Here is a 14,067-nt window from a genome sequence, read left to right on the forward strand (position 1 = left end):
GAAGGCATAAAAAATCAAAGTCCAGGCACTCAGGTCGGTTTGGAAAAATTAAAAAGCCTTTATTTAATGGGCAAGAGTCATTAAAAACACCACTGCGTGTCGGCTTGCGCCTTCCTCAGGGTGTATGAAGACAAGAGAGCAAACAAAGCAATTATAGTTGCAGTCACTTCAGCTGTGAATCATTCAGTCTGTGCAATTTTCTTTTAGGCCTCTAGGAGGCCTCAGTCATGAATTAGTACAAGAAGACTGTAAAATTGTAACTTCCTGGGGGGTCAAACAACAAACTTATTGAGCCCCTCTCACAGTCAAATCTTAACTAAATAAGAATAATGTAAACAGAATAGAATCCACAATAGAAACCATACGAGAAATAATACAAGTATATACATAAAGATCAAGAAATAAGCAAAACCTTCTATGCAGATGTGCAAATGATGACATCTGCATAGTATCTTAAATAAAGTAAAGCTGTCTTGTCAGGACCATTACACATTGTCAATTACAAAAAAACATTTACAAAAAGGATGAGAGGTCAAAATCCTCTTTGAGGCCAGGAAAACTGGTGGCCTTGAGGGCATGGATCCAATATGCCTCTCTTTGCTTGAGGCATTTGACGTTGTCCCCACCCCTGGCACCCAAGCTAATGACCTCAATACCTGGCACTCTTAGGGATGAGTCATTTGAATGTTGTGCTTCCATGTAATGTTTGGCCATAGGATAACTCAAATTGCCAGTCCGAATGGCATACCTGTGTTCAGCCACTCTGTCCCTCAGTCTTCTTTTAGTAAGGCCTATATAGAAACAGCCACAAATACACTCAAGTTGGTACACAACATGGGTAGTGTTACAATTAATAAAACTGGAAATAGAATAGATTTTATTACTAAACACATCCCCAATAGTGTCCATTTTCACCATGTTTTCACAGTATTTACAGTTCCCACAGTAAAAATTGCACTTGGGTCGACAAAGTCAGGTGTCTGGTTTGTTAGCAGGAAGATGACTCCTTACTAGTTTATCCTTGATTGCAGGGGCCCTGCTAAAACTGATACTTGGCAGTTCAGGGAATACCTCTTGTAAAAATGGGTCACTGTCAATGATATTCCAATTTTTCTTTATAATGTGCTTGATCTGGATAGCTTCTTTACTGTAGCGTGTGACAAAGTAGGGTTTCTGAACTTGCTTTTGTTTAGGTTTAGGGCGGAGCAATTCGCTCCTCTCCAGTGACGGAGCCCTATTGTGAGCCTGAGTAAGAAGCTGGGATTTATACCCTCTCTGTCTAAAATGCTGCTGCATGTCCATGGATTGATTTAGAAAATCCTGATCAGAATCACATATACATCTTAGTCTTTGGGTTTGTCCATAAAGGATATTCTTAATGAGCCATGGAGGGTGAAAGCTGTCCGCATGTAATACAGTATTTTGATCGGTTGTCTTTCTAAAAATGGAAGTGTGCAAGTATCCTTGGTCATCCTTTAAGATCTGCAGGTCCAAAAAGTTAATGACTTTTAGGTCATATAAAAGTCACATGTTTAATGTGTGTTTTGAATCAATTCAACTTTACAGCACTTAACAGAAACCCCACCACCAACTAGTGTTTTGTAGATGTAACTGCAGAGTGACTCAGACACACCACTGCACAAGAATAAATATTAACAACAGTGTAGGCTATAGTGTAGAGTCATACAGCTGACACACAAGTAAGCCACCAGTGTGTAAAGGCCGTTAGGGTTATGGCACAGAACACGCTTGGACCTAAAAGTTTCTATTTCTCTAGAGGTCTAATATTTGTGCTTGTAATATAAATAATAATAATGTGTGTTTTGTCCCTCAGTCTAGCCATCCATGCCACCATCTGTCTGCCACTGATCTTCTTTGTCATTGTGAGGAAGAACCCATACACATTTACATTGGGAATGGCGCAGGCCCTGGTGACAGCACTCATGATCTCCTCCAGGTCAGAATCCACTGAGTTCCTCACTCTGCTCGTAAAGCCAATTCCTAACACTAAAACTACTAATGCACCCAATGCCTTAAAAGCAACATATAATTACTCATAAACAGTATTTGCGAATCCAAACCATTGTGTGCCAGCCACTGTCTCGTCTCCCAGCTCTGCCACCCTGCCTGTCACCTTCCGATGTGCCGAGGAGAACAATCGCATCGACAAGCGGATCACTCGTTTCGTCCTCCCAGTGGGTGCCACCATTAACATGGATGGCACAGCACTCTACGAGGCAGTGGCCGCCATCTTCATCGCCCAGCTGAATGACTACACTCTGGATGTGGGCCAGATTGTGACTATCAGGTACATCATGTTACTAAGCAGCACTCAAAGCATCCAAATGATATAATACAACAATTGTTGATCAATGCAGTCATTTCTTGCAGACTCCAATCAAACCTGGTCCTTAAAACATAGTAACATAAAATACTGAAGACAACATGTAAAACAACCAACATGACATCATGTCATAAATAAAAAATAATATTAAAAAAAATCTTTAGTCACTACCAATTTTTGGAACTTTCAGGCCCATCCCATGGTCTTCATCAGTGACTGGAGTTTGCATAAATGTTGTCATGTTCAAGATTTTACTCAAGGTCCACTCACTAGTTTTTTGGACTCTTAAAACTACAGTTAGTAACTTTTATGAAAATTACCTTTTCCGGAAACTGTCACTGTATTATAAAAAAAGCACATGAGAGATAATCTGTGGGGGAAAAAATCATGTCCCTCTTCATCTTGCGACCAATTTTAAAGGCATTTGCTAGAATTTCAATTTCTGTTGCCTATTTCTGGCCTCAGATGTTTTCAAAACACAGTTTAGTGTACTGTGTAGCTGTAAAAGGAGAACATTTGTGACTTGGCTGCCATGTTGGGAACAATTGAAAAACCAAGCTACACTGACTGGCCAAAGTCGACTTTTTCATTTTACAGGAGAACTGTCACAACAATATGTTTCTGAAAACATTTGAGGTGAGAAATAGTAATGCAGTAACAGCATGTTGATTCATATTTGATCAGCGCTGACCAGTTTGACAGTTTGACTGCAGTTCAGTGATTGGCATGACTACAAGGAAAAAGAGCAGGCAAATGGGTACAATTTTTTCCACAGAATATCTGTCTCATTTAGTGCTGTGTGAATATAGTTACAGCTTCAGCAAGTATCCATAAGTTATTTTTAAAGAAAGTTACTAACTACAACTTTAACTGAATTGCATGGTCCTTATTAGGACATGAGATGATGATGTGTGCTCTGTTGCTGATAAAGATGGCGTCAGCTGTGGCTGAAGGGCATCTTGTTTTTGGGTTGTCTGTATGTATGTCCGTCCATTGCATTCTTGTGAATGTGATATCTTAAAAACATTTTTTGAGGAAATTCCAAAAATTTCGCAAAAACATTCACTTGAACTCAATGATAAAATGATTAGATTTTGGTGGTCAAATGAAAAAGGTCAAGGTCACTCTGATTTTGCCTGTCTCATTCTCACAAACGCAATATCTCAGGAACACCTTTAGGACATTTTTCTTCAATTTTGCACTAACATTTACTGGACTCTTGGGGCGTCGGTGGCTTAGTGGATAGAGCAGGCGCCCCATGTACAAGGCACACTCACCTGTCCTGTCAATTAAAGGCTAACATGCCCAGAAAAATATCTTTAAAAAAAAAAAAAATCATTTACTTGGACTCAACAATGAATTTATTACATTTTGGTTGTAAAAGGTCAAGGTTGCTGTGACCTTTCAAAACATGTTTTTGGCCATAACTAAAGAATTATGACAAAATGGCACAGAAATGTCTAACAGAATAAAATGATGAAGTTATGACAAAATTTATATCTAAAAGATCAAAGTTCAACATCACTGTGACACCATAATGTTTTATGGCTATCATTCTGATTAATCATCATTTTGATTAAATAAAATTTCCACGGTAAAGAATAAACTTTCAGGCTCTCCTTGGTTAAGGTTAGGAATCTTTGTGGTCATTAATAAAAAAGAAAGTACCATTTCGTTGGGGTTAAGGTAAGGGAACAATCGTAATCATGGTTTTAAGAAATCAAAGTTGACTGTTGTTGGGAAACCAAAGTAACACACTTTGCCAAGACAACCCCAGTTCTTTTGTTGCTACTGACAGACAATAGCAATCACTACACTAGAGCACAGAGGGCTCTAGGTTAATAAATGTAAACCTATGTCAGTTTTAGGTATTTGAACAAATGCTGTCATTTTTTGGGACAGTCTCCCAAATTCTGAGGAGCTCAATTACTAAGCCAAATCCGTATGCCTAGAGATGCTGTCTGTATATCTAAAATTGCAGCTTAATGTGATATACTGTGTTTACTATGCTGATATTGTGCTTTTTATATTATCATAATCTACTGTTTTGGTACATCTAAGTAGCAGCAGTTTGTTTTGCTCCTAGTTTATTGATGGTCTTTCCATAAGTTACCTCCTGTTGCCATTTAGAGCCACCAATGTGCAAATGTCACATTTCATTTCTGCATGATGTCACAAAGAACATTTACAACACTGTGTCTCTGTGTTTCAGTATAACAGCCACAGTTGCGAGTATTGGAGCAGCAGGAGTCCCTAATGCTGGGCTCGTTACCATGGTGATAGTCTTAACAGCTGTTGGATTACCTGCAAGTGATGTCACTCTGATAGTTGCTGTGGATTGGCTGCTGTAAGTTATTGACCCTCTATCTGGACTGTTTTTCCTGCTTAATTTCTAACGTAAGAAGATAGTTCCGATTTTTTGAAGTAGGGGTGTATAATGTACTTACCCATGGATTATACACACAGCATATATTACATACAGTAGATGTTAGTTGGCATGCCCTGAGTTTAGAGAAGCAGGCTGGAGTCCAACATGGAAGCTAAGCCATCTACTGCTATGAACAGTGATTTAACATTGCTGAACACAGGAGCTGCTGGTCTACCACTACCTCAAAGAGTTATTTTGCTTGTGTTATTGTGAGTTTAGCATCTAAAGAGGTTAGTTTGGATTCGCCAAAGTCACACAATAACACAAACTAAGTGATTAAAGCAGCAGTAGACCAGCAGCTCCTGTGTTCAGCAAGCTTAAATTACTATTTTTGTCAGTGGAGTCTGGTGGCTTTGACGAGAGCATAGATAGGGACATGAAGCCACTAATGACTTCCCCATCGAAACGGGCTATCTGATGGAAAGGTAAAGTGGTGAAAACACTGTTAATATGGTGTACACTTAAACTCATATTAATTTTTTTAGGTGGGACTTACTGGGTGGCTAAAAGATGTTTTTTTGCTGGCCCCCATCCACAGTATTACTTTGCTTAGTTTTCGTGTCTGGCTCCAGCCTGTTTCTCCCTAAACTGGGGGTCTGCCAATTGACATCTACTGTGTGTAACACAGTGACTACGGCTAAGTACCCCATACAGCTCCACTTCAAAAAATCCGACCTGTCTCCTTAATGCTGTTGCTTGACTTGAGTGGTGTGTTACAGAGACCGGTTCCGTACCATGATCAACGTTCTTGGTGATGCTTATGGAGCCGGTATTGTCCAGAAGTTATCCAGGAGGGAACTAGAGAGAATGGATCTGACATCAGATGTGGACGTCGCCAATCCCTTTGCTCTGGAGGCCACCTTGGATGACGACGAGTGTGAGAAGAAATCCTACGTCAACGGAGGCTTCACCGTCGACAAGACAGATGCAATCTCTTTTACTGAAACCTCTCAGTTTTAGCCTCTGGCTGGCTCAGAGGAGCAGAGAAAGTGCCACGCTGCTATGAATGTGAAACAGAAAACCTTCCATTAGTATCAGCACCATGACGAGAGAGGAAAACTATCCAACTAGACCCATCCAAGCTCAGACATCAGCAATAGCAGCCTCCATCAAGCTTATCCAAGATGATCACCCTTCATGTCGGACATTTACAACGACTAGATTAAAGTGCTTCCTTCTTACACTCAAATTGTGCCAAGATTTTAAAAAGTCAGTTTTCTTTTGAATGAGTGGATTCTTTCTTGCACAGATGCTGTCAAAAGAAGAGCAGTTGTGTGTGCGCACGAGGACATTATTTTTGGATGTATCAGAAGTGAGTGTATGTATTATGCAAAAAAGAAAAGATCAGTTTAACACAACTAAAAAAAATGATCTGAATTTGAAACGTCAATCCTACTTTATTTGCTCCTTGATTGGACAATAATTCTCAAAAATGTCTGAATGACCTTTTTTGTGTGGCTGTTTTTGAATGTCTATGTCCCATAATGCACTGCTTGTATATCTATCTGTATATTTAAACTGTGCCAAACATATAAGAAGGTTTTTCACTAAGGTGCATGAAGCAATATGTAAAAGAAATGCTAAACGCTGGCTGATTTTTTTATGGAGACTTTACAGAGTCTGGAGATGGTTAACGAAGGCTTATAAAGTCATTGAACACTGTGAAATTTGAGGACATTTTTTCAGAACCAAACTGCTAATATTGATTGATTTATTGCAAAGTATAATGGTCATTAAAGGTGTGTTTAGGCAGCATGGGGAAATATTACAGTACATGAGAAACCCCAAATCTTTCCTTCTCAAACAAGATTATTTTAAATGTCATCTCATGGATTTATGTGTCAATAATCAGATAATCAGCTAAAATATACACGTGGTAAGCTTTCATCTGGTTAACTATATTTTGCATATTACAGGTATTTAACATGAAACCCTTAATCTGAAAACCATCTTAAACAAGATGAAAACCTGTAGGCACTTTTGGTCAGTTAGGAATATCTTCACATTTTGGAGAACACACTTCTATGCTTTCTTACCGATTGAGAGCGATGACAAGATCAATACCAATCTCATGTCTGCAAACAATTTTTAAGGCCCTGTCTATGTGTATGCAGATGTTTTTGAAAACAGATATTTGAAAAAATCTGTCCTGACCTCCAGTTTTACTAAATATCTCCATGTTCACTTGATGGCAAAAACATCTCTAAATGGTGCCACTGTTAGCGTCTACTGCAGTCTCCCCTTATTGCAAAGGTAGTAACGCGTACTGGCTGACATTACCTTTTTCAAAACTTGAGCTCTCATCACGACAGATTCATCTCATAGACTGTTTTAAAATAATGGACGTAGCTACTGTGACATCACCCATTGGTTTGTGGACTACCATTTTGACGCCCCTAGTTCAACATTTTATTAGGATGAGAGGGTGGAGCTGTGGAGGAGCAAGGGGTGGCTATGACTCATTAGCCCCTTTTACACCTCCTGTTCAAGGCGGGAATATCGTGTCATTATGCTGCCTCGCAGTGCTGTATATGTCCCATGGGGGGAACAGAGTGGTCTCGCCTTTAAGCTGCAACAGGAGCTAGTAACACCGCCAAAATAGTGTCTGTATAAACAGAACAGCCAACAGGATGGGTGTGACGTTCTGATGTTGTGTTATGCATGTGACCCACCACGAGAGATTTAAAAAGTAGCTGTTAGCAGTTAGTAGCTGATGTAAAAAAGAACAACAGGGGCCTACAAATTAGGAAGACAATGAGGTCTGGGAGAGCATATGTTTTATGTCACACAAAAGGCAAAAGCTGTTGTGTTACATGTAAGGCCTCATTTGATTCTGCCATGTCTGCATGCTGTCTACAATCACACTTTTACATGTGATTAAAAAATGTACAGTTGTCATTAATGTTGAAACTGGCTTTAGAGACCAAAACACTTTTTTGTATTGGGCTGTAAACATGTTTAATTCTGTTGCAAATCTGGGCATTTTGACATGAGGGTGGATAGGAATTTACTCGCTTCTGAACCAGCCTCATGTGGCCATTAGAAGAACTACAGTTTTTGGCACTTTGGCATTGGCTTCATTTTTCAACCCCCAAGGGTGCTGCTTGATTCATCAATGACATGAGCATAAAGGAGCTAAATCAAAGACGCAATCGAAGCCCTGTTTTCCTTTCAGTTGTCTCATCATGTGCTGGTTCGACCAGACCTGATCCAAAACCTAAGTTTCTGGCAGACTTTATATCGCAGACACTGAGGTGGACTAAATAACACTGGGTGGGTGGTATAGCAGTGTTACGTTTAAGTGTAAAGTCATCATTAGACTAAGCAGTGCTAACAAAATGTTAGCAAACCAGTAGTCTGCCATTGTTGTTACTGCATGTGGCGCAAGCTACTTATGCAAAGCAATTATGGACATGCTTGAATTAAAGAGATGAAGTCATTGTTTACCAAATGCTTCCTTTTATGTCCAAACAGCTACACAGTAACCAGTGTTCTGAAAAAACTGTACCTTAGTAGGCATTTTAAAAAATCTCATTTTAGTGACCTAAAACTCCAGTGGTGTGCGTGGATGAGATACCAAAACTTGAAAAATATCTGTTTTCAAAAAATTCATATATGTGTAGACAGAGCCTATTTTTTTTTTATCTTGCTCTCAGCAAGAAAGCATATAGCCTCAGTTTATTTCCCTAAATGTTGAGCTGTTGATACTAGCTGCACAAAAGTAAGCTTGGATGAGTTAAGAAGTACAGCAACCTAACAGTTGGCTATGAGAGCTTCTTCTTCAGTAGTTTCATTTCATTTCCCATCTTGCAAATGTTGACCAGGACCACCAATTTCAGAGCAGCAGTGTCATTTATAACCAATAGGCCATTTGAGGGGGGACAATGGTGGATGCTATCCCCCTTGTTAGCAAAATGACCAAACTGTCTCCCCCTTTTTAACCTCCCATCCCTCTCCATCCCCCAAGTCTGGACACAGACGCCATCCTATCTGGCTCCAGACCTATTACCAACAAATTATTGAGGATTAGAAAATTTTGACCGGGAGCTGCTGTTTTATCCAGCTTAACATTTGTTCAAATCATCGTAAGTGATGCTACTCAGCCAGTCAAATGTGTGCATTCCAATAGGCACTGTGACTGGAGTAAGTGAGACACACATGGGACAGACAAGATGAGAGACAACAGTTGGAAATATAAGAGTCAGAGAAAAGTAAACTACATGTTGTTCACACATCCTACTGTCTCGGGTGTTAAAAAAAAAGATCCGCACAGGTCCTGAGGAGAGCATGAGTATAACCAATGAACTGTGAAGGTGAGCAAGAGCAGTATGTGGGATCTTTTTTTCAAGACTAAAAAGAGAAAAGTAGACAGCAAAAAAACAGAGCTTTCAATTAAGAGCTTTTAATGAACATGTTGATTCTTACCAAGGACAGTTTAAAACAAGTAGGCTATGTCTCATCCAATGGCCTGAGACTGTGGCCATTAGTGGCAGCAGAAATGCTACTATGAGATAACGCACAGAGCATCCTTCCCACTTGAATCTGAGAAAAGAGCACAGACAGTAAAATATTTTATATCAATCAATCTATTTGTCACTTGGAATCATACAAGGTACAGCGGCCTCCAGCTCAAGTGATGCCACTGAACTGAATTGTAACGCAAGTTAGACATTGCAGGGCCCACTGTTTTTAACACCTCAAAATGGCCGAGCCCTTGACTGCATCTTGGGATATTTGATACCAAGCTGTGGGGAAAGGATATGACACATCAAAGACACTGGATAATAATTTCATACCTTTATAGGCACATCCTGCAATAATTTACTTGACATGGTGTGTCCCATCATCTTAAAAACTTTGAGAGTTTGAACTTGAGATTTTTCACTGAGGAGGTAGTGATAAAAGATTGCATTGCTGTCAAAATAAAATTGGTCCTAGTGCAAAAAATGTTCGGAACCGCTGCCACAAGAAATAAATAACAGTGGGAGAAACTACTTTAATAGCTTACTACCAAAACTATAAAAATGTCAAAGTAATACACTTCTTTGTATCCTTTTTTATGCTACAGTAGGCTTTTGCTACTCCCAGCATCAACCTAATTGTCAGAATAAATGTTAGCATTGAATGTTTCTACAAACCAAAGATATGTAACATTTGTATGTTATTATGTAGCGGATATGGTGAAACTTTACATTTAAGTTTCAACAACTCTATGGTTAATGTGTGGTTATGTATGTATGGCTTAAAAATTACCCATTTTTGGTGGCACAATCATGGTTGAAAATGGTGAAAATGATGTTTTGCTAAAAAAACAACTGGTTTTGTTGTTAATTGGTCTCCAACAGTAATCTGCAGCTTGGCAGCTGTCACACCCAGGTGTCGTGCCAACTACCATCCCCTCCACCTCCAGTTGACAAAGTCAGCTCTTTAGACACATTGATATGCTATGTCTGAAACGTACAAATGGAATATATCTATGGTATGCAGAAATGTACAATGCCAAATTTTCTGCTGGTTACTGGGCTGCCACCCTTGATGCCTCATTAACTTCTGGGTATATATAGTTGTGGCTTAAAGGCAGACTGCAAGTCAACTGCAAGTGTCAATCATTCACATTTGTTGGAATTTCCAATTTGACTGTTATTGGCTAGCCACACCACTAGAAGACTTTGTGCTCTGGAAAATTGTGTGGGCATGTTTCATTATTTTCTTATATTATGTAAACTTGAAGATAAGTAAAAAAAAAAAAAAAAAAAAAAAACGGGAAAGAAAGATAATAAAAACTATTATTAGTTGCAGTAAAAATTTAATTATGACATAGGCCGAGATTGGAACAAGAGGAAAGGTAAAGCGTGTCTAAAATAGGCTTTAGGGAAGCAGCAATGTGCTTAGATAATTTGATGCAGATACAGTCATTATATTTTGACAGCTCTTGTGGAAATGTAGTCCTGATGATGGCATTATCTGGCAATTAAGTTTTTGAAATACTCTGGACAAATGTGTTGGATGGAGGGACTGACCAAAGGGCCTCACCCTTTTTAGAATATCAGTGACAGCTAATGCAAATGCCACAAAGGTACAAATCTCTGTACTGTTTTTTAATGCTCCCTGGCTGCACTTTTAGTTGTGATGCTGCTCACAGCGTGTGATGCTTGTGGTTTTAATGCTTATTTGAAAAATGTATGTCCATGTCTGTAACTGAGAGCTGTTTATTTGACTCCATGTGGCAGCTGCGTACTATAACTGCACATGCACATAGTATACAGTACTTAAGATTGGAACGAGTGGTGTGGAGCTGTTTGGTGGTGTTAACTTTAAAAAGACATGACATGGGACCAACAGTGGGATCACTCTGATCAAGGTTTTTTTATGTAATATGTTACGTTGGTCCCATAATCACATTGGGAGCATAAATGTCAATGTCACTGTTTCTAGACAGTCCTTTTCTGCTTGGTTTAGGGCCTGTGTTCACATAGGGTTTTTTTCTGAGCACCAGGGTCTTTTTTTTTCACAATAAGAAGAGAGCATATGTCTGATCGCAGTGGCCTAGAGATAAAGTGTCTTTCAGCGGGCTCTGGTTTCTTGTGTGGCCACTCCTAGCACTTCTAGTTTAACAGATAAAAAAGGTGCTGGTTTCCTCACTTAAGCTACTGTCTTTCTGAGCTCTATGATATGTCAGTCAGAAGATCATAACAAAGACAGAAAAGCCTATCATTAGCTACCTATGTTAGGTACGTAGCTTGCGTTAATGTTAACATATTGTTGATAAGATACCCATGCTTAGCACATCATTAAAAAAGTGCTAGATGTGCTGTTTTTTATTAAGCGCTGGGATGAAGCTTTCCTGCGGGCCCTAACACCGCTTTCCTGCCAAATACTGTCTCTCCTGAACTGTGCGATATATCAGAATATCAAAACAAATGCAGAAAAGCCCATCCTTAGCTACTGCCTTTCTGCCAAAGACAATCACTATGTGGACACAGGCCCTTACTTTCCATGATGCCTAGAGTCTGAGCCAAATATCTTTCCAATCTACTGGCAGGAAATACAATAATTCATTGCAACACATCTCAGTGACACTCGTGGTATACACCATTTGCTAATCAAGGTATTCTAGAAAAGCAGACTCGGTAGATCTATGTGATCTACAATGTATTCAGTACAACTCAGCTTTTACTTAGTAATTTGTTGCTCAGACTGTGGTCGTAATGAAACTTTCAGAGTAGTTTGCAGCACAACATCATACTATGAGATGTGTTCTATCCAAAGATGGAAGTCAGAAATTCCACGCCAGTTAGACATGCTAAATTTAGTGGTCCAAGTTCGATAAAGTAACTTATGAAACACCTGTTTAACTGTCTTTATCTTGTGTAAAGTATGCTGCTCCCAAATCTGCAGTCAATGTGTCAATACTTAACCAGTGGCTAGGTAAGCGTAGAAAGTTAGCAAATGCAAATGCTACTCTTAGAAATTCCTTGCTAGGTAGACATGCTGATTATCAGTGGTCAGGCTTGGAAAAATCACATGAGAAACACTTATGAAATTTTCTCTGCCTGGTGTTCAACACTGTTCGCAAAGCAACAGCTGAAAACTTTGCAAAAACAGCAACTGCAAATGCTACTCTATCTGTCAGCTTTATCCTTAACCAAGTATAATGCAGATGTTTTGTTAGAGGTTATGGAGTGTTGAAAAATCTAACTTTGTCTCTTTTCAGAATAATAAACTCATTTAATGCAGTAATGGTGTTTTCGAAGTGCTGTCAGGTTCGGTGTGATTTCACTTGACTACATCCTCGGGTTAATTGTATTTTGCCTTAGTTAAGGTTACTTGGGCTTTTATGCTGAAGGGTCTTTCCATGGCTTTTGCCCAAGAGGTCAGATTTTCCAAATCTGTTGTGTCAATGAATGCAGTCTAAAAGTTCATTCTCACTGCCGCAATGCAGAAATGCGGGATGTATTTGTGGAATATTCGCGCAGCGCTTTTCCATGTTTAAACCATATACAAAGGCCCAGGTGTGTAAATCCGCGGGGGTCAAAGTCTGGGCAGAAACTTTTTTCACTGCACAAAAGTTCCATCCTGGTGTGCAAACTTCCATAAGAACCCATGAAATCAGCTTTTATATTTTTCTGCGAGAATAATACGTGCAGATATTCACCCTCAATGAGAAAGGACTTTAAGTCAGACTTTCAGTAGTCCCTATACTGCCAAAAGGGCCACATTTGAAATAAACCATGGGTAAGTGGAGGTTCTTTTTTGTAACTGACCAGAGATGATATGCAGATAAGCCCTCACAAATCAGGTTGTATTCTACATTTCAAAAGCACACTGGCATCAACCAACCCCTTCTCTGTACAGACAACTACTTGAGTACCTACAGTATGTGAATCAACATGTACGTTATGTGTAACTGCAAGCAAATAAAAGAAAGTTGCTCATTTTTTTGTGCTTTTTTGTTCTTTTTATTTTTGGTCCTGACTAACTATATCCAGTTCAAAACACAGTTTTAGGGTAAACTGAGTTCAAGTGGTTGAAATTGGGAAAATTCTTCTACTATAGTGTAGGAACATAATTTATTGTATAGTTTATTCTGTTGCAGGAATTTTCCAGGAATAAAAGTCAGTGTCTTGTAAAACTCCAGATATAGCTGCACTAACACGGAGAATCTGACTTTTTATTCTTGGAGATGGATCTGTTGATTTTCATTCTCACATTTTTTCATGGACAAAATTTCAAAACCTTTTCATGACTTTTCATGGACCTGTAATAAAATTTCCATGACCATTCACAACACCAACAGAACTGTAAAGTATAGTTACCCCCAAATGTTAACGACTATGAAAATTAAACAGCAACCTTTTCTAATCTATAATAGTTATCATAAGTTGTAAAAAATAATTTTAAAACCACTTATATCAGTCTGTCTGACTCTGGCTTTTAAGGGAGGGAGATAGGAACCGAGTGTACTTTCAATGTATTCTTAATGCAATTAACTCATTTTTGGATGCAAGTCTGTAAAACAATGCAGCAACATAAGTATATAGGCCCACTGAGTGCTTTTTTGACACATTCTCAGTCCGACCTTGTCATATATTGATATTTGGTAATGGATTTTCCACATCGAGCAATGACGTGCAAGGGACTCTGGGTATGTTGGTTGTTGATGTTCTGGGACACCGTAGGTTTTTCTCAGTACTCAAGTTCAGCAGTTCGGACTTGTGGACTTGGCAAGTCCACGGAAGAGTCCAAACTTCCCAAAAACGGGAGGATGGGAGTACAGTCATTTCTGCTTTTGGAA

At 39.1% G+C, this 14,067-nt stretch overlaps 1 protein-coding gene across 1 annotated transcript in view; it reads left to right on the forward strand.

The window, feature by feature from the left end:
* Positions 1–10,531, forward strand: part of slc1a1 (solute carrier family 1 member 1) — a 34,839-nt gene extending 24,308 nt beyond the window's left edge. The window contains exons 9-12 of the mRNA XM_049568852.1: positions 1,835–1,957; positions 2,114–2,308; positions 4,557–4,691; positions 5,492–10,531. Coding sequence (XP_049424809.1) covers positions 1,835–1,957; positions 2,114–2,308; positions 4,557–4,691; positions 5,492–5,732 — 694 coding nt within the window. The 3' untranslated portion in view covers positions 5,733–10,531. The remainder of the gene's footprint in view (positions 1–1,834; positions 1,958–2,113; positions 2,309–4,556; positions 4,692–5,491) is intronic.
* The last annotated feature ends 3,536 nt before the right edge of the window (positions 10,532–14,067 follow it).

Source organism: Epinephelus fuscoguttatus, linkage group LG23 (genome assembly GCF_011397635.1).
Source record: "Epinephelus fuscoguttatus linkage group LG23, E.fuscoguttatus.final_Chr_v1".
Taxonomy (NCBI): domain Eukaryota; kingdom Metazoa; phylum Chordata; class Actinopteri; order Perciformes; family Serranidae; genus Epinephelus; species Epinephelus fuscoguttatus.